Below are 27,511 nucleotides of genomic sequence, written 5' to 3'. Positions count from 1 at the left end.
TATAGCAAATTATAGCTTTAACTATAAATGATCCTCTTTCAAAGCTATCTGATGAAGGAGCAGCGCTCTGAAAGTTAGTGCTTCCAGATAAAGCTGTTGGCGTTGTGTGATTTTTAACTTTGGTCATTTCTAAGTTGCAAGCCAACGCAAATCTAAGATCACCCCGCACCCCACCTACCCGCCCCCCCCCCCCCCCCACCTCTCTTCTCCCCCCCCCCCCCACCTCTCTTTCCCCCCCCCCCCCACCCACCCCAGATTGGTTGCTGCATGTTGGCCTTTTCCACAGGGAGGTGAGGTTTAATCAGAGCAGAGACAGGATTATCCCACACAACAGCTTCACTAGAGGTCACTTACCCGATATTCCCCTTTCGAGTTCATCAGTCTGGTCTTGAGAACGTCCAGCGGTTGGCAGAGAAATGTGGCACAGCCACCCTGCACCCAAGAACAAGGGGAGGGAGGGAGATGGTTAAACGCGGTCATTTCAACCCAGCAGGTATCCACCCGTGAGAAGGCCAGGAGGAGAGTGAGACCGTGCCAAAGGAAGGGGCAGTGCTAACATACCAGAGCAGGGTAAGAAACAAGTGTGCTCACAGCAGGGACCAGGAGAGGGGGTGAGGGAGAGAACACAGCAACACAACCGAATGAAAGAGCACTCAGTAACTCAGGAGAGAGTGTCTGGGAACACAAGCCAATAGGACTTTTAACCAGATAACAACACACGCAAATATGTCTCTACTGCACATGGACCCAAAACACACAGACCCTGACCGTCCCACAGACCCCCACGCACAGACACACCCACACACAGACCCTGACCGTCCCACAGACTCCCACATACAGACACTGACTGTCCCACACACCCCCACGCACAGACTCCAACACAGAAACTGACTGTCCCACAGAGCCCCACGCACAGATACACAGACCCCCATGCACACACAGACAGACCCCCATGCAGAGACACACCCACACGCACAGACACTGACCGTCGCACAGACACACCCACACGCACAGACACACTGTCCCACAGACCCCCACGCACAGACACACACAGACCCCCATACACAGACACTGACTGTCCCAGAGATCCCCACACACAGACATACGCTCACGCAGACAGACTGTCCCACAGACCCCCCAAGCACAGACAGACCCACACACACACATCCCCACACAGACGCACCCCCACCGTCCCACAGACCCCCACACACAGACAGACCAACACACAGACACTGACCATCCCACCCTCCCTCTCTCTCTCTCTCTCTCCCTCCCCCCCCCCCCCCCCCAACCCCACACACAGACTGTCCTACAGACCCAAACTGAGGCAGACAGAACCCACGAATACAGGGTTTGATGGGAAAGAGAGTGAAACGGTTTATAACATTCTCACTTACAGCGATAAAACTGGACAGGAAGTGGGTGCAAATGTTGTCTGACAGGAAGCCAGTGTTGAGGACTAACTGTTTCGCTTGATCATAACAGGCCAGCTGTGGGAGAAAAACACAGCCACATTTAGTCAAGTGGGAGAGAGTGAGAGCGAAACCCCTTCACTCCCGAGCAACATGTACACACTGACTCCGAATCACTGCTGGGGCGCCATTACAATAACCCGCCAACACAACACAACAGTCTGTCAGATTATTCATTTGTCTGGAGCTCTAGGGGATTAGAAGCCCTTTACTCAGGCAAGGGGACCGGCAGTTACTGCCCCTGGGATGGGGTGGGGTGGGGTGGGGTGTGGAGGGGGTGGGACGTGGAGGGGATTGGGGGAGTGGTGTTTGGAGTCTTTCCCAGAGGGGTTGCAGTGCCCCTGGGGCCTGACAAAACATGTCTTTGATGGGGCTCTGTGCTGGCTGAGTGGTTCTTTTGGCCACTCTGGGTGAGAGTGAGTGAGGAATTCATCCCAATGCTGTGAACCAGGAGTCACATGGAGCCCGAGCGGGCAACAATGGCACCAGGAATCAGAGACTAACATGAACCGGGGACACACTTATCCAAAAACAAAACCACCAATAGCAGCATTGAATTCAAGTCCTCCAATCTTCTGCCGTGGGATTTGAACAGTCGAACTCTGGCTGAATGGTCACTGTGATATTACCCTGCAAGAGGAAGGAGTCACTAAACCATCATCGTCACCAATGGGATGCAGAGGGATATCGCAAATGACCCAGCAGCAAGGACAGGAGGACAGGCCTGAGAACACAAGGAGTACCCACTCACTCTCCACCAGCATTACTATCTGCAAATTTACATTTTTAGATGGATTTCTTAATTCGGTTGTGGGGCATGGGCGTTCATTTCCCGTCCCTAGTTGCTCCTTGTGAAGGTGGGGAGGGTGAGCTGCCTTCTTGAACTGCTGCAGCCCACCTGTTGTGGGTTGATCTACAAATGCCCTGAGGGAGGGAGTTCCAGGATTGTGACCCAGTGACTGTGAAGGGACAGCGATATATTTCCAAGTCAGGATGAGGAGTGGCTTGGAGGGGAACTTGCAGGGAATGGTGTTCCCATGTGTCTGCTGCCCTTGTCCTTCTAGATGGAAGTGGTCGTGGGTTTGGAAGGTAATGTCTGAGGATCTTTGGTGAATTTCTTCAGTGCATCTTGTAGATAGTGCAGACTGCTGCTACTGAGGGTCAGTGGTGGAGGGAGTGGACATTTGGGGATATGGTGCCAATCAAGCAGCTGCTTTGTCCTGGACGGTGTCGAGCTTCTTGAGTGTTGTTGGGACTGCACTCATCCAGGGCAAGTGGAGAGTATTCCATCACACTCCTGACTTGTGCCTTGTAGCTGGTGGACAGGCTTTGGGGTGTCAGGAGGGGAGGTACTCACAGCGGTATTCCTAACCTCAGATTTAGGAAGAATTAATTTGTTAGCTTGTTTTAAGGAGGTTTCTGTTTTTGCCATCACCGCAGTATCACAGCATCTCCTGGTGACAGAGATTGAATGAAACACAGTGAGGCCTACCTGTCCGACCGTAACCAGGGCCCCACGGGTTGATGCCATAGTTGCTCCAGAGAATAGCTTTTTAATGCCTTCTGTTGGGGGGGGGGGGGGGGGAGAAATGGGGGAGAGGCAGCTGATTAGAAACCTCTTCACAAAACCCCTCCCTTGACCTTTTCACTTCCTAACCACTTGAAGGCTTCACCATCCTGAGCAGGCCCGAACTGCACAGCAACACCTCCAAGAGTTGGACCAGATTGACCTGACCCCAGGAGGGCACCACAACGGGAAGTTGGTCAGGACTCTTAACCACCACACCCCCCTCCCCACCTCCTCAGGCCACTCGGCCCTTCAAGCGTGCTCCAGCATTTGATAAAGTCGTGACTAATCTCACTGTGGAGAAAGTGAGCACTGGAGACGTTGGAGACCAGATTCGAGAGTGTGGCGCTGGGAAAGCACAGCAGGTCAGGCAGCATCCGAGGAGCAGGGGAATCAACACTGAGCACATGCTCTTCATCATTCCCAATGAACAATTATGCTTGAAACATCGATTCTCTTGCTCCTCACTGCGGCCTTAACTCCACCGCCCCCTCCCCAATCTCACCAGCCCCCAGTTTAACCTTCGAATGCCCAAGTCAGTCAAGAGTCAACTCAACCTTAAAAAAAATGAATGGACACCACGCCACCCCCCCCCAATAAAGAGAGTCCCACAGATTGATGACCCTCTGAATAAATTCACCCTCTGCCCTCACCCCTATGTTTTACTCCAGGAATACTGAAGACCCATCTGGGCAATCTACCCCTCAATTTTAGCCCACTGAACCCTGCCAATCGCTCTGAACCTGCTCTGGGCCCAGAGCCCACCCTGGGAGCTGGGAGGCAGGAGGGGTGGTGGTCTCAAGTTTCTTCCCCCGCCAAGAGGCGGGCTAGGCCTTGTCAAAGCTGGCGAGAAGGAGGAGGAGGAGAAGAGAGTTACAGAGGGATCTGGGTCAGGGCTCCTTCAGCTGAAGGCACCACTGGCTGCAGGTGCAGGGATTGAAGGTGAAGATGTGTGAGCTATAAGGAGCGGCAGGAAAACTTCCTGCTGTTTTCTCCAGAGCGGCGGAGGCTGAGGGGAGATTTGCTAGAAGTCTATAAAATTATGGGACCCATGGCTGGGGTTGAGTCAGAATGTTTTGCCCCTCCCCACCCCTCCCCTCACGAGTTGAAATGTCTGACGCTAGCGGCACGCTTAAAGGTGAGGGGGGGAAAAGTTTAAAGGAGATATGAGGGGGAAGTTTTTTTTTTGAAAACAGAGAAGGGTTGGAGTGTGGAATGTGCTGCCGGGGAGTGGGGGGGTGAAGGCAGATCTGATAGGGGCATTTAAGGGGCTTTTAACTAAACACATGAATAAGGAGGGAATGCAGGGATATGGACCAAGGGCAGGCAGAAGGGATGAGTTTAATTTGGCGTCATGTTCAGCACAACACAGTGGGCCGATGGGCCTGTTCCTGTGCTGGACTGTTCGATGTTCTATTGTACAAGAAGGTGTGGAATTAAATGGGTATGGGCGTCATAGAGGGTGAGAGACAGAGACTTGAAAACAAGGATGAGACTATTGAACACTTGCCACCCGAATGCGGCCAAGATGGTGCTGAGGTGCAGGTGGTTAACAGCTTCATGTTCCTGGGAGTAAATCTCACCAACAATCGGTCCTGGTCCATCTACATCAACCAAACAGTCAAGAAAGTACACCACCACCTCTCCTTCCTCAGGAGGCTAAGAAAATTCAGCATGTCCACAAAGACTCTTAGCAAGTTCTATCGATGCACCATAGAAAGCATCCTATCTGGATGCATCACAGCTTGGTGTGGCAAGTGCTCTGCTCAAGGCCACAAGAAGTTGCGGAGTTGTGAACACAGCCCAGTCCATCCTTCCATCCCCTGACTCCGTCTACACATCCCACTGCCTCAGGAAGGCAGCCAACATCACCACAGACTCCTCCCACCCCAGTTAGACTCTCTCCCACCCTCTTCAGGAGATATAAAAGTTTGAAAACATGTACCAACAGGTTCAAAATCAGCTTCTTCCACGCTGTTATCAGACTTATGCACAGATCTCGCATACATTAGAGTTGATCTCTTTCTGCACTCTCTCTGTAGCTGGAACACCATTATTCTGTATTCTGTTATGTTGCCCTGAGGTATGTGTAAGGTTTGATTTGTCCAGTTAGCATACAAAGCAAGACTTTTCACTGTATCTCAGTACATGAGACAATAATAAACCAAACTGAGTTGTTTGAAAAGTCATATCCAAGGACAAAGCCCATAGCTCTACTCTCGAGTCAATCCTCCCTCCGTGGATGGCTAATGGGCACCCCCCAGTGGACTGGTGATTAAATTACATCCTTCAGTCACTCAGAGAGGAGCTCAGAGCCTTAAGCTCAAGATTTCAGCTTCTACAACCTCCCAGTCACATGTCTCTCTCCGATTAGACTCAGACCAGAGAGAGAAACGAAAGGAAACTGATTCAGAAAGGAATCTGACGGCTGGCGAGCTCACAGGGAACTCTCTGTGGGCTGCAGGTGTTCCTGCAGCACGTCTGCAGGGTTATGGATGTCTAGCTAAGCTTACCTTCCTGAAGGACTCGGTAAAGGCCATCCACAGCGTGTTTGTAGCTGGAGAGAGACAGAGAGAGAAAGGGGGCATTGAACAACGTGAGGCCAACCCAGATCCCAACTCCCCCCAGCCCCATTCACTGCAAATATCAATGTCTGTAACAACCCTGGGCTCCAGTCTGCTCCGAAACCCAATGTGTGTCTACAAGCAGTAGAGAGCAAAACCCTCTGGAAAGACAGCAGAGGGGTTACAGAGCATACTGGACTTTCTGGGATGTGGGTGTCACAGGCTGGGCCCAGTATTTATTGCCCCGTCCCTAGTTGCCCCCTTGTGAAGGTGTGGGGAGGGAGCTGCCTGCCTGAACCGCTGCAGCCCACCTGCTGTGGGTTGACCCACAACGCCCTGAGGGAGGGAGTTCCAGGATTGTGACCCAGTGACAGTGAAGGAACAGCCATACATTTCCAAGTCAGGATGGGGAGTGACTTGGAGGGAAATTTGCCGGGGACGGTGTTCCCATGTAACTGCTGCCCTGTCCTTCTAGATGGAAGTGGTCATGGGTTTGGAAGGTGCTGTCTGAGGATCTTGGGTGAATTTCTGCAGCGCATCCTGTAGATAGTACACACTGCTGCTACTGAGGGTCAGCGGTGGAGGGAGTGGATGTTTGTGGATGTGGTGCCGATCAAGTGGGGGCTGTTTTGTCCTGGATGGTGTCAAGCTTCTTGAGTGTTGTTGGAGCTACACCCACCCAGGGCAAGTGGGGAGTATTCCATCGCACTCCTGACTTGTGCCTTGTAGATGGTGGACAGGTTTTGGGGAGTCAGGAGGTGAGTTACTCGCTGCAGGATTTCTAGCCTCTGACCTGTTTCTCTAGCCACTGTATTTATTTGGTGAGTGCAGTTAGTTTCTGATCAATGCTAACCCCCTGGATGTTGATAGTGGGCGTTTCAGTGATGGTAATACCATAGAATGGCAAGGGCTGGGGGTTCGAGTGTCTTTTATTGGTGATGGTCATTGCCTGGCATTTGTGGAGCGTGAATGTTACTTGCCACTTGTCAGCCCAAGCCTGGATATTGTCCAGATCTGATTACATTTGAACATGGGCTGCTTCAGTACCGGAGGAGTTGTGAATGTTGCTGAACATTGCACAGTGAACATCCCCACTCTGGCCTTATGATGGAGGGAAGGTCGTTGGTGAAGCAGCTGAAGATGATTGGACCCTGAGGGACTCCTGTAGAGACTGAACACAGACCTCCAACAACCTGATGTGGGAGCAGTGAGTAGGGAGCAACGAACAGGCGGTGCTCCTTCAGATGGGGCACATACACAGTCATTTAGAAGCTTGTTGGGGGTGTTTAGGGCTCTCTGCGGGGAATGGGGGGGATGGGAAGTGGTTGGGGGGAGCGAGTGCTGTGGGGAAGGGGGCTTGTGCGGAAGGGGCAGCACAGTCCATGTGCATGGTGCGGGGTGTGTGCACGCATGTGTGGGGTGTGTGGGTGCAGGGTGCGTGTGCGCAAGATCGTGGCATGTGCGCACAGGGCCTGTGCGGGGTGCGCGCGCACGGCACGGTGAGGGGCGCCTGTGCGGGGTGTATGCACGCACGGTGAGGGGCGCCTGTGCCCAGGGTGCACAGTGCGTGTGAGAGGGCATGCGGGCAGGGCGCACAGTGCGTGCGCGGGGTGTGTGGCGTGTGCGCAGCGTGTGCGCAGGGCGTGTACGGGGTGTGTGGTGTTTATGTAGGGTACATGTGAGGGTGCACAGTGCGTGTGTGGGGTGTGTACAGGGTGCACAGTGCGCATGTGAGGGTGCACAGTGCGTGTACAGGGTATGTGGCATTTGTGCAGGGCGCATGTGTGGTGTGTGTGCAAGATGCACAGTGAGTGTGCAGGGTGCACATTGCATGTGTGCAGGGTGCATATGAGGGTGCGTGTGTGGCATGCATGCAGGGTGCACAGTGCGTGTGCGGGTGTGAGAGAGTGTGTGCAGGGTGCGTGTGCATGGCAGAGGGGTCTACTGGAGTATCAGCACTGGGTGTAAAGCTGTCCTGAAGCTCAATGCCACAAACAGCCACAGCTGCCAGAGCCCGTGTGTGTGTGTGTGTGCGTGTGTGCGTGCGCGCACGTGCTGTTGGTGTCTAAGCCCCAGGGGGAGCCAGTGAGCAGGGAGTGTGACCTCCAGCCCCTCATCCCCCTCCCCCTCCCATGTCCAGACCCACCTCCCACCCCCAAAGGCCACTGGCCCAGAGACCAGGCCGGTCACCATCTCAGGGAGAGCGTGACATGACCAAATCAGAGAAGCAGGAATCCGGGAAAAACACTCACTTCCTCCGAACTGGTGCCGGGAGTTTCATATCATTCTGCATCCTGCCAAAAAAAAGGAAGGAACAAGGAGGTCACAGACTTTATGAACCAGCCCCCTCCCGCTTCCCACACATCACTGCCAGGTCCTCATCGCTGGGGGAGGAGGTGGGTGAGACTCAGGATCCCCTTACCCAATCCTAGCGGTTTGGGATGAGGCAGAGGGCAGGGGTCAGGGGTCAGTGTAAGGTGGGCAATTGGTCACTGTGCTCAAGGTCAGCTCCGTTACCGACCAGATAGCAGGTCAATGGAGTTTCAATATGAATTCTGTTCTGGGCTGTTTGGGACAGCGAGAATCTCCAGGGGAAAGAGAAAGAGATTCCTGGCAACTGGGTGAAATATTGAAGTAAAAGGAACATGAACAAAAGAATCCTGAAGGAATACCCGGTAACACCTGTAACCTGGGGCCAACAGCCTGAGAACACAACTCCAGCGTATCCATCCGCCATGGTTACTCTCTCTTCAAACCACAGGAAGGGAACAGTGACAGACAGACAGACAGACAGACGATCGGCCAACGGGATCATGGATCTTGAAGGGGGTTGGGACAGGATTGTGGGGGTGCAATGGAACAGGAGGGTTACAGTTCAGTGATGACATTAACAAGCAGAGTAACACTTCTGTACAAAACTCCAGTCAGAGAGGGGTCCACACACTGCACACTCCTGCACAGAGGGATGAAGAGGGAAACCAGTTCGACTGGGACAATACATCCATCCTGGGACAGGGTGGATAGAGACCAGCTTTTCCCCAGGGTGACGGATTCAATAACGAGACGTCACGCTTTCAAGGTGAAAGGTGGAAAGTTTAAGGGGGATACATGCAGCAAATACTTCACACAGATCGTGGTGGGCATTTGGAACGCCTTGCCAGCAAAGGTAGTAGAGACAGCACGGTAGATTCATTGAAGATGTGTCTGGACAGATACATGAGTCGGTGGGGAGCAGAGGGATACAAACACTTAGGAATTGACCGACAGGTTTAGACAGTACATTTGGATCAGCTCAGGCTTGGAGGGCCGAAGGGCCTGTTCTTGGGCTGTAAGTTTTCTTTGTTCTCTTTGGTTAAACAGAGACATGCACTGGAATTCCTAGGGGCCTGGCATTCAATATGAAACTCCATCAATAAACAGGTCGATTTGGACCCCACTTACCAACCTCTGAGAAACAGAGCCAGACGTGATATCATCCACAACAGACCAAGACACATGAAGGAGAGAACACCAGCGCTTCACTGATGTTACCTCAGGTGGTGACAAAACGTCTGAGACCAAATCTACCAGCTCAGAGAGCAACCTTACAACCTGAGCTACAAATCTTCTCCAAAAATCACAAAAACATTCTTCCCGTTCACTCCACAAGCCCACTCGCTCAACAGTGAGCATCCTGACACCCCCCAGCTTCTCTGCCCCCTGCACCCATTACCACACCATAACTCCCTCCCCCCTCACCGCCCCCATTATATCCCAGCAGCCATAGACAGAGACAGGAGATGCTGGTGCACGGGTAATGTCAATGGGCTGGTGACCCAAGGAGATTCTGCAGGGACGCAAGTTCAAATCCCAGCATGGCCGCTGAGTGGGCGCAGATTTCAAATTCACTTTAACAAATCAGGCCTCAGCTGGTGACCACTAGCATCAAAAGTGATAAAATAAACACCCAGTTTTTGTTTTGTTTCATTCATCACAAGATGAGGGCATCACTGGCTCGGCCAACATTTGCTGCCCATCCCTAATTGCCCAGAGGGCAGTTAAGAGTCAACCCCATTGCTGTGGGTCTGGAACCCCACGTAGGCCAGACCAGGTAAAGATGGCAGTTTCCTTCGCTAAAGGACATTAGTGACCCAGATGGGATTTTCCGACGATCGACAATGGATTCACGGTCATCATCAGACCCTTAATCCCAGATTTTTAAAATTGAATTCAAATTCCACCTTCTGGTATAGTGGGATTTGATGTTGGGTCTCTGGAATAGTACCTGGGCATCTCTGGATTAATAGTCCAGTAATAATACCACTAGGCCATTGTCTCCCCAGTTGCCAGACATCAGGGAAGGATATTTACCATCCTTCACATGTCTACATGTGACACCAGACTCAAAGCCCCATGGCTACCTTCTGAATGGTGATAATGCCCCATGAAACCCAGGAGAACAGTAGGCCATTCTGCCCTTTGGTCCTGCCATCCTCCTGATCTCTTCAGCCTATGAACAATAATAAATTCCTTCTGCAAAACCATTCATTGCTTTCTCCTTGACCACTTCCTGGTGGGAGAGAGTCCCACAGGCTCCCCACTCTGCGGGCGAAAATATTCCTTCTCATCTCAGTCCAAAATGCCCTGTGCCATATCCTTACACCCTGACCCCTAGGTGGGGACTCCCCCAGTCAGTGGGAATGTCCCTCCCATGGTGACCGTGCCTGGAGTTGGACAGGGTACTGCTGGAACAATAAGGAGAGACAGGAATACCAGCCAATCAGAGGCTCAGGTCAGAAAGGGATTGGCCGAGCTCCCCAAAGTGGGCACCAATGGGGCAACGGATCACACTGTGCCCGGCTCCGGCTAACCCCCCCAACTCAGGCGCAGGAAGGGGTCCATGAGGGGCAGCGCAATGGCTGGTACTGACCAAGGTGCTGAATCCCAGGGCTTTCCAACCAGTTTGAAGCTGCACCAGTAGGGGGCAGTGAAGGGGCCAAGCCACAGATCCGCAGCCCCCGCCTCTCACCAACTCCCCCTCCAACACAGACAGCACCCCCCCGCCCCCCGAGGGCTGAGGGTGTGGGAGGGATATGGGGGGTGGGATGATGGGACTGTGACGAGAGTGCCAGGGTGGGTGCGTGGGGGAAAGGAGGAGGAGGAGGAGGAGGAGTGAGGGAGGAGGAGGAGACTGACCTGACGTTGACCATATCAGCTGGTGTGCCGACAAAGCCCCCAGTGAACCCTGTGGAAAGAGAAGGAGTCAGTTAAAGAAACAGCGCATGCCCCGGGGCGAAGGGACACTGTCCGGCCAACAATATCCTTTATCAGATACTCTCCAGTATCACTCCCCCCACCAACACCTTCCCCCTCCCAGTATCTCCCCACCCCCCCACCCCGACACCTTCCCCCTCCCAGTATCTCCCCACCCCCCCACCCCGACACCTTCCCCCTCCCAGTATCTCCCCACCCCCCCACCCCGACACCTTCCCCCTCCCAGTATCTCCCCACCCCCCCACCCCGACACCTTCCCCCTCCCAGTATCTCCCCACCCCCCCACCCCGACACCTTCCCCCTCCCAGTATCTCCCCACCCCCCCACCCCGACACCTTCCCCCTCCCAGTATCTCCCCACCCCCCCACCCCGACACCTTCCCCCTCCCAGTATCTCCCCACCCCCCCACCCCGACACCTTCCCCCTCCCAGTATCTCCTCACCCCCCCCACCCCGACACCTTCCCCCTCCCAGTATCTCCTCACCCCCCCCACCCCGACACCTTCCCCCTCCCAGTATCTCCCCCCCAACCGACACCTTCCCCCTCCCAGTATCTCCCACCCCACCGACACCTTCCCCCTCCCAGTATCTCCTCACCCCCCCCACCCCGACACCTTCCCCCTCCCAGTATCTCCCCACCCCCCCAGTATCTCCCCCCCCGACACCTTCCCCCTCCCAATATCTCCCCCCCCCACCAACACCTACCCCCTCCCAGTATCTTCCCCCCCACCGACACCTTCCCCCTCCCAGTATCTCCTCACCCCCCCCACCCCGACACCTTCCCCCTCCCAGTATCTCCCCACCCCCCCAGTATCTCCCCCCCGACACCTTCCCCCTCCCAGTATCTCCCCCCCCAACCGACACCTTCCCCCTCCCAGTATCTCCCCCCCCAACCGACACCTTCCCCCTCCCAGTATCTCCCCCCCCAACCGACACCTTCCCCCTCCCAGTATCTCCCCCCCCACCGACACCTTCCCCCTCCCAGTATCTCCCCACCCCCCCCACCCCGACACCTTCCCCCTCCCAGTATCTCCTCACCCCCCCCACCCCGACACCTTCCCCCTCCCAGTATCTCCCCACCCCCCCAGTATCTCCCCCCCCGACACCTTCCCCCTCCCAATATCTCCCCCCCCACCGACACCTTCCCCCTCCCAGTATCTCCTCACCCCCCCCACCCCGACACCTTCCCCCTCCCAGTATCTCCCCACCCCCCCCACCCCGACACCTTCCCCCTCCCAGTATCTCCCCACCCCCCCCACCCCGACACCTTCCCCCTCCCAGTATCTCCTCACCCCCCCCACCCCGACACCTTCCCCCTCCCAGTATCTCCTCACCCCCCCCACCCCGACACCTTCCCCCTCCCAGTATCTCCTCACCCCCCCCACCCCGACACCTTCCCCCTCCCAGTATCTCCTCACCCCCCCCACCCCGACACCTTCCCCCTCCCAGTATCTCCTCACCTCCCCCACCCCGACACCTTCCCCCTCCCAGTATCTCCTCACCCCCCCCACCCCGACACCTTCCCCCTCCCAGTATCTCCTCACCCCCCCCACCCCGACACCTTCCCCCTCCCAGTATCTCCTCACCCCCCCCACCCCGACACCTTCCCCCTCCCAGTATCTCCTCACCCCCCCCACCCAGACACCTTCCCCCTCCCAGTATCTCCTCACCCCCCCCCACCCCGACACCTTCCCCCTCCCAGTATCTCCCCCCCCCACCGACACCTTCCCCCTCCCAGTATCTCCTCACCCCCCCCACCCCGACACCTTCCCCCTCCCAGTATCTCCTCACCCCCCCCACCCCGACACCTTCCCCCTCCCAGTATCTCCTCACCCCCCCCACCCCGACACCTTCCCCCTCCCAGTATCTCCTCACCCCCCCCCACCCCGACACCTTCCCCCTCCCAGTATCTCCCCCCCCCCACCGACACCTTCCCCCTCCCAGTATCTCCCCACCCCCCCCAGTATCTCCCCCCCCCGACACCGTCCCCCTCCCAGTATCGCCCCCCCCGACACCGTCCCCCTCCCAGTATCTCCCCCCACCCACCGACACCTTCCCCCTCCCAGTATCTCCCCCCACCCACCGACACCTTCCCCCTCCCAGTATCTCCCCCCACCCACCGACACCTTCCCCCTCCCAGTATCTCCCCCCACCCACCGACACCTTCCCCCTCCCAGTATCTCCCCCCACCCACCGACACCTTCCCCCTCCCAGTATCTCCCCCCACCCACCGACACCTTCCCCCTCCCAGTATCTCCCCCCACCCACCGACACCTTCCCCCTCCCAGTATCTCCCCCCACCCACCGACACCTTCCCCCTCCCAGTATCTCCCCCCACCCACCGACACCTTCCCCCTCCCAGTATCTCCCCCCACCCACCGACACCTTCCCCCTCCCAGTATCTCCCCCCACCCACCGACACCTTCCCCCTCCCAGTATCTCCCCCCACCCACCGACACCTTCCCCCTCCCAGTATCTCCCCCCACCCACCGACACCTTCCCCCTCCCAGTATCTCCCCCCACCCACCGACACCTTCCCCCTCCCAGTATCTCCCCCCACCCACCGACACCTTCCCCCTCCCAGTATCTCCCCCCACCCACCGACACCTTCCCCCTCCCAGTATCTCCCCCCACCCACCGACACCTTCCCCCTCCCAGTATCTCCCCCCACCCACCGACACCTTCCCCCTCCCAGTATCTCCCCCCACCCACCGACACCTTCCCCCTCCCAGTATCTCCCCCCACCCACCGACACCTTCCCCCTCCCAGTATCTCCCCCCACCCACCGACACCTTCCCCCTCCCAGTATCTCCCCCCACCCACCGACACCTTCCCCCTCCCAGTATCTCCCCCTCCCCACCGACACCGTTCCCCTCCCAGTATCTCCCCCCCCACCACCGACACCGTCCCCCTCCCAGTATCTCCCCCCCACCACCGACACCGTCCCCCTCCCAGTATCTCCCCCCCCACCACCGACACCTTCCCCCTCCCAGTATCTCCCCCCCCACCACCGACACCTTCCCCCTCCCAGTATCTCCCCCCCCACCACCGACACCTTCCCCCTCCCAGTATCTCCCCCCCCACCACCGACACCTTCCCCCTCCCAGTATCTCCCCCCCACCACCGACACCTTCCCCCTCCCAGTATCCCCCCCCCCCACCACCGACACCTTCCCCCTCCCAGTATCTCCCCCCCCACCACCGACACCTTCCCCCTCCCAGTATCTCCCCCCCCACCACCGACACCTTCCCCCTCCCAGTATCTCCCCCCCACCACTGACACCTTCCCCCTCCCATATCTCCCCCCCCACCACCGACACCTTCCCCCCTCCCAGTATCTCCCCCCCACCACCGACACCTTCCCCCTCCCAGTATCTCCACCCACCTCCCCCAAGTATTGCCATTGACACCTCCCCCTCCCCCAAGTATCCCCCCGCACGCCCCCAACACCTTCCCCCTCCCCCATGTACCCCCCACACCAACATCCCCCCCAAACATCTTCCCCCTCCCAGTATCACCCCACCCCCTGACACCTCCTCCTCCCAGTATCCCCCCTTGCCCCTCTCCTCGTCCCCCGATACTGCTAGCCTGAGGATGACCTCCGAATGCTCCGAGTAGAACTTTCTTGTAAAATGGAATGGCCTGTGTGTTCCCTCCAGTCAGCCGGTCCCTCACGGTCTCATAGATGGCAAACCGGGTCAGGGAATAGGTGAGCTGTAGGCGACACAAATGCGGCAAACATTAACCCAGCTCCCAGGCCACTACCACCACCACCCACCGCCCCCCCCTTCACCGGCCAGTAGCTGACAGGAATCCACCACCTTCCCCCTCCGCCCCCCCCCACAAAACTCCCTCCAGGGGAAAAGGGGCAGAAACTCAGAAACACGCTCCATATCCAAGGCTGAGGAAGATTACCCACTGCTGGAGGAGTCCAGTACTGCACCTTCAGCCTGTCAGAGAGGGAGGGGACAGGGGTGGGGGAGCGGGACAGACGGACACACACACACAGACGGGGCGGTGGGAGTGAGACTGGGAGCAAGACGGGGAGGGGCAGAGACAGGCAGACAGATTGAAGTGTGGACTGTTCCTAAGATACTCCCCATCTGGTCACAACCATTTCCGATTGACACTCCATAGCTGGTTTCTTGCACCTTTATTAGGTTGAAGGTATCCCGTTAGGACTTCCTTTTACAGGTCTCCCTGATAATGCAGGGATGGAGATATTTTTCTGATCAACTAGATTCAGAGAGATTTCTCATTTCCTCAGCCAGTAGTCCAATCACAGATCCTCTATCCGTGTAGTTAACTCGTTTCCCTCCCGAGCACCCTTTAATAAGGAACAAGACATACAGAGAGGATCTGACAGGATCCTACAGAGAGCGCCGTTCCCTGGTCGAGGGGATCTCGAACAAGAGAGCCCAGTTTCAAAATAAGATGGAGTTGTGGAGAAATTCCCCCTCTGAGGTGGTCAGGGGTTTTGGAATCTTGTCAGACAGAGAGAGTGATGGAGGCTGGGTCATTGGCTGTATCGGAGACAGAGCCAGAGTTCCGATCAACAAAGCTCATTGGATGGGGGAGTGCAGTTAAAGTCAAAACTAAAATCAGCGACCACCTTATCGCACAAAGCTCATTGGATGGGGGAGTGCAGTTAAAGTCAAAACTAAAATCATCGCACAGACTCTGAAATGGACCGAATTGCCTACTCCTGCTCTTATTTCTACCCCACAATGGGCCAAATGGTCTCATTTTGATTTATAAAGAGATTACTGTTCTTTCTAAAAAGTGACTGGTCCCAAGTCTGGGCTGGTCCCCTGGCCTCCCGGGTCTGGGTCTGAGCCCGGACCTGGGCCCCTGGTCTGGGTCTGTGCTCTCGGCCCCGGTAGTGGTTGGTGTACTGAAGCCCTCCTGCTGGATGGAGCGCTCTTCACCCACAGTAAAAAAGCCATTCCATCAGAAGCAACTTCGGCCTCTCTTGACGTTCCTGTTGCCAGGGTTAAACCATTCCAGCTGCTATTAGAATCTACCCCTCCTCCCACACTCATCGCCAACCCAATACCCAGCCTGCCCAGAGACACTGGCACAGACTCTCTCAGCCCCTGGGACCCACCCACCTCGGCCTGTGGGCGTACAGGTGTGCAGTTTTACCTGGCGGAACAGTGAGGCGCTCAGTCCGTTGTAGAGAGCCAGGAAGCCATCGTTCCGAACGACATGGATTGCCATCCCAGTCATCCTCATCTTCACTTCCTGCTGGGTCTGCAGGTGGACCTGCCCAGGGAGAGAAGGAGACACGATAGTCAGACTGTCAGTCAGTCAGTATGTAGCCAGGGGAACAGGTTAAACACAGGCTGACTGCCCAGGGAGAGAGGGAGACAAAAGAGTCAGACAGTACCCAGGGGAACAGGGTCAGCGCTGATGCTGGTGAAAACTGGGGGAAGACACCTTCATCAGGAACGTCTGGAAAACGAGAAAAGGTGTCACACCCTGGGGCACGAGCAGGAAAGGGAGACTAACAGGAGATCTCAGTCACAGGGCCAGCATGGGGATAGTGGGCTGAATGGCCTACAAGCTGGGCCCCCCCCAACCTGGAGTTAGCTGGTCCCTGCCCACTGCAGTGTCCAGGAGATAAGTGTGGAGGAAGTATTCAATTTGGTATAACAGGAAGGCAGAGGATTTCAGAAACGATGAGAGGTTGGGAACTGACGATGCTCGAAGGGATCTGGATCATCTCATCCATGAGTCACTAACAGCCAGCATGGAGGTGCAGCAGTTAGGAACAACAGGAGTGCTGCCTTTTTCCATCACAACAGATTCGGACGACACGGTGGCTCAGTGGTTAGCACTGCAGCCTCACAGCTCTAGGGACCCCGGGTTCAATTCCAGCCTCAGGTAACTGTCTGTGTGGAGTTTGCACATTCTCCCAGTGTCTGCGTGGGTTCCCTCCGGGTGCTCCAGTTTCTCCCACAGGTTAGGTGAATTGACCATGTTAAATTGCTCATGATATGCAGGTTAGGTGCATTAGTCAGGGGTAAATGTAGAGTAATGCGAAATGGGTTTGGGTGGGATACTCTTTGGAGGGTTGGTGTGGACTTATTGGGCCGAAGGGCACTGTAGGGATTCTATGATTGGCTGCAGAGCTGAACATTCACCGAAGCCCCCAGCCCCTCTTCAATCCTCCACACACATTCCCTCAAAACAGGCTCCGAAAGAGCCTGGGGAATAGGGTGGAGGGGAACAGTATCAATATAAGGGGGTGGGTGTGGTGATGGAGATAGAAAACAAGATGGCGCTCCAGGCGTCAACAGTGGGAAGATGGAGGAGTATTTTTGAGCACTTTGAACAAAATCAACTCAAAACTCTTCCTCCAGTGGGAGAGTAGTCTGGGCTAAGCTATTGAACATGGAAGTTGGAGAGAGTTCTTTGTACAGAGTTCAGGTGGAACCATTATCTCTTCCCTAAGGGGAAGCAATCAAGGCCAGATCGATCAATTTTCCATCAGAGATGAGCCAAGGCCTCCTAGTCAAGGAGAGGGCGCCAAGATCTGTCAAGGGAATGAGGACGCAAGTCTCCTGGAATGATAGAACTGCCTGAAGGGGTGAAATGGTCTCCGAGGTCAGCCCTGGTAGAGAGGAGGCTGCGTTGCCAGGAGCTGGCTGCAGGGCGATGTGGCCATTCCTGGAGGTTGCTTCTGGCCTAGTCACTGTTGCACCCTCGCAGTGAGGAACAGGCCAAAGCTCGTAATAACATAATCGCAGCTCAAAGCTGCTACAGCTGTCTGCAAATCTAGACCTGTATTTACAGTCACTTTCTCATCCAGACAGAACACAAGCTGGAGGGCCAACGGGAGCAGGCTGTTACAACACAGCCTCTGGGGAACCGGGACCGGACTGGTTCAGGATGGTTCACTCCAGACTTTTGAGTGAAAACACTTAAATGGCATACTCTTTAAACATTTCACAACCGATATGTGTGTGTCTCTGCGCCTGTCTGTCTGCGTGTGTCTGTGCAATGACGCAGAGGTTTTATTTTCAGTTGTGGTCCAGTCACTCAGACAAACAAACAATGATTAAACTGTTTGCTCCAGTTTTCAGTGAGAGAGAGAGAGAGAGAGAGAGAATCCCTAAACACTGGCCTCAGTATCCCTTGATCAGCAAAGGTATGAAGGGATAAGGGCTAAAGGCAGGATTTTGGAGTTAGGCCACAGACCAGGCATGACCTCACTGACTGGCTTACTCCTGTTCCTGATCCCTCCAGCACTCCCCGCCACCCTCCCAACCCCCACCCCCAGCCCTGACCTTCCGACAGCGCAGCGCTCCCTCAGCCCTAACCCTCCGACAGGGGGGGGGAAAACGTTTCGGGCAAAAGCCCTTCATCAGGAATGAGGATGGGCTTTTGCTTGAAACGTCGATTTTCCCACTCCTCAGATGCTACCTGACCTGCTGTGCTTTTCCAGCACCACACTAATCTCTCGCATTTGCAGTATCCACTTTTGCCTTGGCTAAGACAGACAGAATACCCATAACCTGTTCAGTCACAAAATCTGTGACTTGCATAGTGAACATACAAAATTTCACAATCCATCCTGCAACAAAAGCTCAAAAACAAAGCACAGATATAAACGCCCAACTCACAACTGGGAAAAAAAATCACTTAAAATACAAACTGTCTGCATAGTGTTAGGTGCATTAGTCAGGGATAAATGTAGGGGAATGGGTCTGGGTGGGTTACTCTTCAGAGGGTCAGTGTGGAGTTGTTGGGCCAAATGGCCTGTTTCCACACTGTAGGGAATCTAATCTAATCTTATAGAAGATCAGCCCTCTTTATTTTTCTTGTATTTCTAACTACATCAAAATGAGTATTGTCTGAAAAACCCTGGGATTGCTGTGTGTTTTGAAAGACAGTAAGTTGACCCTCACTGCATCATTTACACAGGCCCTTCCTTGGACAAGTGTAGCCTGCAGACAAACTGTCACTGCTGACAAAGCTGGATACAAACGCAGCTTTGATTTTGGCAAGATGGCATGGATTGGGCTGTGGGCTAATGACCAGTCACAACAACACAGCTTCTGCCTGCCAACAATCACATTAATGAGCAGCTTAAGACTGCGAACAAGATAGAGAGAAACCTTCTGGTTTAGGAGTTCTTTGCCATATGCAGTAGACCACTTCAAGTCTGAAGAAAACCAAATTTATCTTTCCTCCAGCAGTTGCTAGAAGCTGTGACTTCTAATTAATCAGGCAGGGAATTATTGCAAGTGAACCAGCTTACCCCCTCCACTTTTTACAAACCAGTAGAAGCATCCAGAGAAGCACCACAAATATTATCTCAACAGATCCTCGAAACAATGACCACAGTGTTCTCTCCAAACATGACGCTGTTTCCAGTGAGTCATAGAGATGACCAGCATGGAAACAGACCCTTCTGTCCAACTCATCCATGCTGACCAGATATATAGTCACAGAGCAATACAGCATGGTAACAGACCCTTCGGCCCAAACTGCTCCATGCTGACTACAGTATCTACTCAGCTAGTTCCATTGGCCGGCACTTGGCCCATATCCCTCTCAAATCCTTCCCATCCAAGTACCCACCCAGATGCCTTTTAAGTGCTGTAATTGTACCAGCCTCCACTCCTTCCACTGGCAGCTCATACCACCCTCTGCATGGAAAAGTTACCCCTTAGGTCCCTTTTAAATCTTTCCCCTCTCACCCTGAACCTACGCTCTCTAGTTCTGGACTCCCTACCCCAGGGTAAAAGCCTTAGCTATTTACCCTATCCTCATGATTTTGTAAACCTCTATAAGGTCACCCCTCAGCCTCCGATGCTCCAGGGAAAACAGCCCCAGCCTGTTCAGCCTCTCCCTGTAGCTCAAATCCTCCAACCTTGGCAACATCCTTTTAAATTTTTTCTGAACCCTTTCAAGTTTCACAACATCCTTCTGATAGGAGGGAGGCCAAAAACAAATGCAGTATTCCAAAGGTGGCCTAACCAATTCTTGTTCAGCCCGCAACATGACATCCTAACCGCAATATTCAATGCGTTGACCAATAATAGCAAGCTTACCTAATGGTACACTGCTCAGGAACCAGAGTCATGTTTAAATATGCAAGCAAAGTCAAAACTATTTCTATGGTGCCTTTAACCCGGGGAAACATCCTAACATCGTTGAGGGGTGATAGATATTGAACAAACATCAGAGGAAGTTTCTTTACTCAGAGTTGGAGGAGCGTGGAATCCCTGCCTGCAACAGTAGACGACTTGCCAACTTTAAAGGACATTTAAATGGTCACTGGATAGGTATGTGGATGAAAATGGAATAGTGTAGGATAGATGGGCTTCAGATTGGTTTCACAGGGCGGCGCCACATCGAGGGCCGAAGGGCCTGTACTGCGCCGGAATGTTCTATGTTGCACAGCAATGTTATAAAGCTAAATGAGACACTGAACCACTAACACACACATTCCAACAAGGTGATCAAAGGGGAAGTGATTTTAAAGAACAATTTCCAAAAAGGTGGAGAGAGTGAGTGCTGGAGATTAAACAGGAAATGTCAGACGGAAATCTGGAAGTGGGGCAGTTGACCACAAATAAGGATCGATGTTACATTTGGGGGAAAAAAAAAGCTTCTGGATAATTAATAGGTTCGGGAGAAACCAGGAGAGATGAGACTAAGATGTAAGTTCCATACAGAGTGAAATCACAGGGCACAGCATGTCCAAGCTACAATTTCCAGCTTTTTATCTCTAAATGAGACAGAGCAATGGGAGTGAGGAACAGTTGCGTGGTTATAATTAGTAAGGGCAGCCTTGAACAAACCAGAAAACATTTGCAGTTTGGAATCACAATCAGCTGCCTGACGAACAGTCCAGCACAAGTGCCTGATAAGCAGAGAGAACCTGGAGGGAACAGGAACACTCCGGTGTGTGTCAAAAGATAAGCAGAAAAGCACCCAAACATTCAGCTCCCAATCATACAGCTCCCTCCGACAAACAACTGGAGCTTTCTGAAGAGTTGTGTCCAGATTGAGGGTAGGGTTGTTGAAATGATCTCCTGCTCTGTATCTCAGATATTCTCCTGTTTTATTTCACCCTACCCCCACCCCAAGGCTGCAGCGCCTGCGTACACACACGGGCATACAGACAGACACAGGGAAATGGGGAGCAGGCAGGGAAATGGAATTGAAGGCCCTGGTAACCACAGTCGTACTGCCCATGGGAGTAAGTTTGACAGGCCGCACTGTCCAATTGTGCTCCTAACAGCCCGTGTGCACACAGCACAAAGATCAATGACCCGCTAATCTACTCTGAATTTCTTGACCAACGGTTAAAAAGGATCTTGGGAAGAAAAATTAAACAGGATCTTTTACAGCCAGCTAAAAAGGCAGAGAATGAAACACTGCCTGACTGGCACTGCCCCTCTCCCTGGGCACTGACTGTCCGACAGGGCAGCTCTCCCTCGGCACTGACCCTGCCCCTCTGGCACCAAACCATCCCCAGGATGGCTCTCCCTCAGCACTGACCCTCCCACACTGCAGTAAAGGGTCAGACATCTCTCGGCGTGGGGGTGATTGGATTGATGAACCCATGACCTTCAAATTCAAAGCAACTGGGCAACTGGAGGGAACCTCATTCATTTGAATGCCTCAACGGCCCAGTCACTCAGTGGGACCTGCACACAACAAACTGGGTTTGTCAAGGAGAAATGAGATGATAGATGTCATTACAGTCTGTCTCAGCAGATAAGTAGGGCACTCAAAAAGATCAAAGGGTTTATAAGGACAATAAACACATGAATTTTAATAAAACAATCGAGAAAGATCACAAAGGCCTACCTTGACCTTTGCAAGGGGCAGTTAGGGATGCACAATCAATGCTGGCTCAGCCAGCGTCACCCTCATCCCCTGAATTCGTCAGGGAGAGGTTTGTGAATTTTTGCAGAGTCATTGTTTGCTATTCCATTGTCTAGCTCAGGCTCATTGGTTTTATTGAAAGTGATTTTCCATTCCAATCCCCATGGAAACCATTAACAATGGGGAGTGAAGTTCAGTTTAATTACACCAGACCACAGTCCAGCGGCTCAGTGATTAACACTGCTGCCAAACAGCACTAGGTCCCTGGGTTGGACTCCAGCCTCGGGCAAGTGTCTGTGTGGAGTTTGCACATTCTCCCCGTGTCTGTGTGGGTTTCCTCCGGGTGCTCCGGTTTCCTCCCACAGTCCAAAGATGCGCAGGTCAGGTGAACTGGCCATGCTAAATTGCCCCTCGTTTTCAGGGACATGTAGGTTAGGTGGATTAGTCAGGTAGAGTGGGAGGGTAGGGGAATGGGTCTGGGTGAGTTACACTTCGGAGGGTCTGTGCAGACTTGTTGGGCTGAATGGCCAGTTTCCGCGCTGTAGGGAATCTATAACCAGAATCTGGTATCTCAGTAAATACCGGATTAGACATAGGGTCGACTGTATGTGAGAGAAAGATTGCTCAGAGTTTATAATAACAAGACCCGTTTGGACGGGGAAGTACTTCCAACATCTTGGTGACTTGCCCAACACGATATTTCTAAATTTCATTCATTTGGATACTGTTTGAGGAAGCATCTGCCCAAAGCTCAGCCCAAGGAACGAGGAGTCTCTCATGGTATTGAGGGAGATCTAGGGTCGAGAGAAATCCTACCATGTCCAAAACTGGCACCTCAAGAGCCGAGAGCTGAGGACGAGGCCAGAAATAAAGACAATTCGGAAATTACACAGCAGCAAGAGGCAGCAGGGAAACAGGAAGTCCATGGTGGTCTCAAAGCCCTCAGCACAGCTGACATCATTCCAACCCACAATCCAACACTAGCCAATCCATGGTACAGTTGAGGCAATCCAGAAAATGGAACAGCTGAGCTGCTGCAAAGTTAGCAAGGATTTGATTTGATTTATTATTGCCCCGTGTTCCGAGGTACAGTGAGAAGTGTTATCTTAATAAGCTTCACAGTCAGATTGTTCTATACAAGTGCATCAGGGTAACAGAACAGAGTGCAGGATACAATATTACAGCTGTTGAGAAGGTGCAGAGAAACATTAACATTCACATTAAACAGGTCTGTCCAAAGCTCTGATAACAGTTATCAGAGGGGAAGCAGCTGTTCTTGAACCTGCACGTGCAGCTACATAAACCTTTATAACTTCGGCCCTACAGAATGGGTTGGAAGAGAGTATAACCGGGGTGGGAGGGGTCTGTGATGATGTTGGCTACCTTCCCAAGGCAGTGGGAAGTATAGATGGAGTCAATGGATGGAGGACTGGCTTGTGTTCATGACTCTCTGTAGTTCCTGTAGTGTTGGGGAGACTGGGTAATGGGAATGTGAAGGCTGCAGTAGACACTGGTTGGTATGTGCGATGGAAATGGGGGCCCACAGCACTCACTGAGCCATGAGAGTTGGGAAAAAGAGGGGGGAGCCTTTGGGGTCAAAATCTGGGACTACCACTACTTCCACATGCCCCATTAACCCCACCCTCTTCACACCCTTAATTCAACCAGTACAAGCAATGACACTCAATACAGGAGGAGGAGTTAAACACCTAAACAACACTGTCTGACCCAAGGTGTTGCCTTTATTCTGATAAAACCTGGAGGTTATCTTGGGGCTGTGACTTGAAAGAAATCCTGGGATTTAGATATTAATCAATTGAAACCTACACTTTCATTCTAACTGATTAAAGACTTGATAGCTATCTAGCTTTGTTCAACACATTTGCATCAGTTGTATGAGCCTTTGATTTTTTACTTATAAATTCTGTGTCTGATTCTCTCTCAGTCGCTGCCCGATGAAGGAGCACATGCTCTGAAAGCTTGTGGTTTCAAATCAACCTGTTGGACTATAACCTGGAGTCATGTGATTTTGATTTTATGAGTAATAAAGACATCTATATTACACTGGAGGAAGAAGAGAGTGGCACTTTTATAACTCTGCATGGTATCAGCTGATAACATGCAAAGTGATAAATTCAGGAGAAAAACAAACAGTCCAACAAACACACCCATTGAGGCAGAGCTTGCCTTGGGACAATTCTGCTGACAGCGTTGCTTTCTTGCAAACTCTTTAAAAAAAAACACGAGTATTGGGCTCTATGGGTCCCAATGGGGGGTGGGGTCTCATGAAGCACCAATCCCAGAAACTGTGGAACAGGAAACATTAGAGGTAGAGGACAGCACTTGCAAACAAGGACAGTGTCACACCTTCACCATTTCCGTGGTGGTGTGCAGTCACATCTCATGACCCACAGGATTCAATGTTCTTACGCAACAGGAGGCCATTCAGCCTATCACAGCCATTTAAACAAACCATCTGCTCTTCCCCTAAGCGTGAAAATAGAGTAATAATGCAACTCTCTGCTGGAAGTTCCGTTCACTCTGTTTCCACCTTCCCTATAGGCAGTGCATTCCAGATCATAACTCATCTCACCTCGGAGTTTTTTCTATGTTCCCGATGATTCCAAACCTCTGGGAAACACAGTCTCCTTATTTACTCTGTCAAAACCCATCACAATTCTGACCACGGAAATTGAATTCCACTTTTGCCACCCCACCTCCAGATGTGTGTACAGAATTGAAGTTTCCAACCCTGTCCCATTCCAGTAAGCCTCCTCCACCCCTTTCCGAAGCCTCCATATGCTGCTTAAAGTACGAGGTCCTGAATTGGACACAATACTTTAACCACCCATGAAAGATTACAGTGATAGGAGGCTGATACAATGACTGATGACCAATAAACTCAACCATCATCTTTTCTGCCAGGTTAGAGTCGCACTGAGCACATAGAAAGATAGTTGTGGTTTTTGGAGGTCAGTCAGCTCAGCTCCAGGACATCTCTGTAGGAGTTCTTCAGGGTAGTGTCCTAGGTCCAACCAGCTTCAGCTGCTTCATCAATAATCTTCCCTCCATCATAAAGTCAGAAAGAGGGATGTTCGCTGGTGATTGCACAATGTTCAGCACCAGCCACGACTCCTCAGATACTGAAGTAATCCGCATTCAAATGCAGCAAGACCTGAACGCTATCCAGGCTTGGGCTGACATTCACACCACACAAATGCCAGACGATGACCATCTCCAACAAGAGAGAATCGAACCATCATTGCATCACATTCAATGGTGTTACCATCACTGAGTCCCTCACTGTCAATAACCTGGGGATTACCAATGACCAGAAGTTGAACTGGACCAATCACACAGTGGTTACAAAGACAGGTCAAAGGCTGGGAATCCTGCAGAGAATCACTCACATCCCAACTCTCCAAAGCCTATCCACCATTTACATTCCAGGACAAAGCAGCCCACTTGATTGACACCACATCCACAAACATCCACTCCCTCTGCCTGACACTCAGTAGCAGCAGTGTGTACTATCTACAAGATGCACTGCAGAAATTCACCACAGATCCTCAGACAGCACCTTCCAAACACACAGCCACTTCCATCCAGAAGGACAAGGGCAGCAGATACATGGTAACACCACCCCCTGCAAGTTCCCCTCCAAACCACTGACCATCCTGGCATGGAACTATAACGCCATTCCTTCACTGCTGCTGGGTCAAACTCCTGGAACTCTCCCCCCAATGCACTGTGGCCCTCCCTCCAGCACATGGACACCAATGGTTCAAGGCAGCAGCTCACCTCCACCCTCTCAAAAGCAACCAGGGACAGGCAATAAATGCTGGTCCAGTCAACTCACATCCTCAAAATTAATTCATAGAATCCCTACAGTGTGGACTCAGGCCCTTTGGTTCCACAACTCCACACTGACCCTCTGAAGAGTAACCCACCCAGACCCATTCCCCCTAACCTATTATCCTGTACTTAACCCCGACGAATGCACCTATCCTACACATCCCTGAGTACTATGGGCAATCTAGATTGGCCAATTCACCTAACCTGCATATCCTTGGATTGTGGGAGGAAACTGGAGCACCTAGAGGAAAGCCACAATTATTGCAAAAAAGACACAATGGAGATCGAATACATTTTTTTGTTGTCTTCAAACATCCCGATTCCAACTACAAACCTTTCAGTTGTTATCGGACCTTTAGAACGGAATTGGGGAATGTAGCCCAACAAGATTAGATCATTCAGACCCTTAAGAGTGCTGTGTCACTCAATAACATCATGGCTAACTGTCAACAGCAGATTCAAATCTCCACACAGCTCAACCCCCTAATCAGAACTTATCACTCAGTCTTGAGCAATACTGATCAATGACTGCTTGAGACACACAAGTGTCTCAAATCCCTCTCAAATTCACAGACTCTCAGTGCGACAAGCACAGAAAATGCAGCTCCTTGCGTCAGAACACGAGTTGAATCATTAGCAAGAGAGAAAAAAAAGCCAGGGAACTCAAGTCACAATTCAAGCAAGCTGGAGGAGAGGGGTGTACATCACTGGGTAGAAAGCAATACAGTAAATCAGCACATATACAGCCACGCATATGTATGCGTGTGACCACGTGTGACCAGTGCCACATACATTAAAACTTAAACAAAAGCAATTTGAAACACAGATTGCTGCACACTCTGAGGGGGGGGGGAACCCGCGATAATTAAATTGCAGAGCCTTGTGACAGCGGCCTTAGATTCAGACCGCACAGGGGAAAAAAAAGCAAACTCTGCAAGTGGCTTGTCCGAAGAGAGTTGCCTCACTGATCAGCCACAGTGGCTTCCCCAGTAAAACCGAGCCACTGGTTTACTTTGTGAAACAAGAAGAGCCGGAGCCAGTTATTTCCCCAGTGAGACTGGAACTCTCAATGCCTTTGCACCATTGCAGAGAGGAGCAGGAAGTGGGGCTGCTGTGTGAAGTGTCACTCTCTGACCTCCCTAGCCCCCCTAGCCCCCAGCCGCTCTCACCTGGAGGTGCTCACCTTGAGGAGATCCAAAGGGTGCGTGCAACACGCTGCCCCGCAGGAAGCCAAGCCCCCGAAATACCACCGGGACCTTCTGTTCTTAGACATGACCAGCCTTGAACCTGTGCTGTGGCCTTGCTCCGATCACCTCCCGCACTGCACCGGCCTCTGTTCCAATCTGCCGTGGGTTTGTCAGACGCGGAGATGGGCAGAGACACTCCCCTCCCCTAATTTATTATTTTTTTGTGTGTCTTTGGCTGTTAACTCATCAGAAGGCGTGCAACTCCCCCCCACCCCCTCCTCCAGGAGAGTGAATGCATGAAGAACCGCACACCCGAGCCTTTGGATTGTGAGGAGGTGTGTGTATTCAGGAGGGAGGGGGTGGGGGGGTGTCTATATTTGTTTAAAGATGCCAAGAGGCCGTTTTGCAACACTGTCAAAGTGAAGGGGGACTTCCTGAGTAGGCGTCTCAGTCTCTGCCTCCCCCACTGTGTTTCAGCTGAAACTGCAACAAAAAGGATACATTTCCCCTGAGGGGGCGGGGAATTTCCTGAAGGACAGCTGCCTCCTCCTATCACAGCGAGGTCCCGGCCCCTCCCGGCCAATAGGTTTGCGAGGAGGGGTTTGATTGACAGAGCATTGTATCACTCGGAGCAAGCTCCTGCAAAGGGAGACCATTACCAGAACTCCGCCTACTTCAAGCACAGTCATTTCCCCTCACCCCGCCTCCCTGATTAATGATCCCCTCCATCCCCCCATACATCTATCCTCAATTCCCCCCCTTCTCTA

General features: G+C 52.8%; 1 protein-coding gene across 2 annotated transcripts in view; it reads right to left on the bottom strand.

Annotated features, from left to right (window-relative positions):
* Positions 1-27,195, bottom strand: part of slc25a10a (solute carrier family 25 member 10a) — a 30,736-nt gene extending 3,541 nt beyond the window's left edge. The window contains exons 1-9 of one of the 2 annotated variants that reach the window (XM_072558804.1): positions 26,741-27,195; positions 16,000-16,119; positions 14,454-14,568; positions 10,779-10,827; positions 7,856-7,897; positions 5,553-5,596; positions 2,965-3,035; positions 1,398-1,490; positions 355-432 (exon numbers count right to left, since the gene is read on the bottom strand). In XM_072558804.1, coding sequence (XP_072414905.1) covers positions 355-432; positions 1,398-1,490; positions 2,965-3,035; positions 5,553-5,596; positions 7,856-7,897; positions 10,779-10,827; positions 14,454-14,568; positions 16,000-16,119; positions 26,741-26,830 — 702 coding nt within the window. In that variant the 5' untranslated portion in view covers positions 26,831-27,195. Of the gene's footprint in view, positions 1-354; positions 433-1,397; positions 1,491-2,964; positions 3,036-5,552; positions 5,597-7,855; positions 7,898-10,778; positions 10,828-14,453; positions 14,569-15,999; positions 16,120-26,726 lie in introns of both variants that reach the window. The other variant, XM_072558805.1, reaches the window with a different exon arrangement.
* Between the last annotated feature and the right edge of the window lie 316 nt (positions 27,196-27,511).

The sequence above is a fragment of the Chiloscyllium punctatum genome, chromosome 39 (assembly GCF_047496795.1).
Source record: "Chiloscyllium punctatum isolate Juve2018m chromosome 39, sChiPun1.3, whole genome shotgun sequence".
Classification (NCBI taxonomy): Eukaryota; Metazoa; Chordata; class Chondrichthyes; order Orectolobiformes; family Hemiscylliidae; genus Chiloscyllium; species Chiloscyllium punctatum.
The sequence above is the reverse complement of the archived record's forward strand: the minus strand, read 5'-3'. Positions and strand labels throughout refer to the sequence as shown.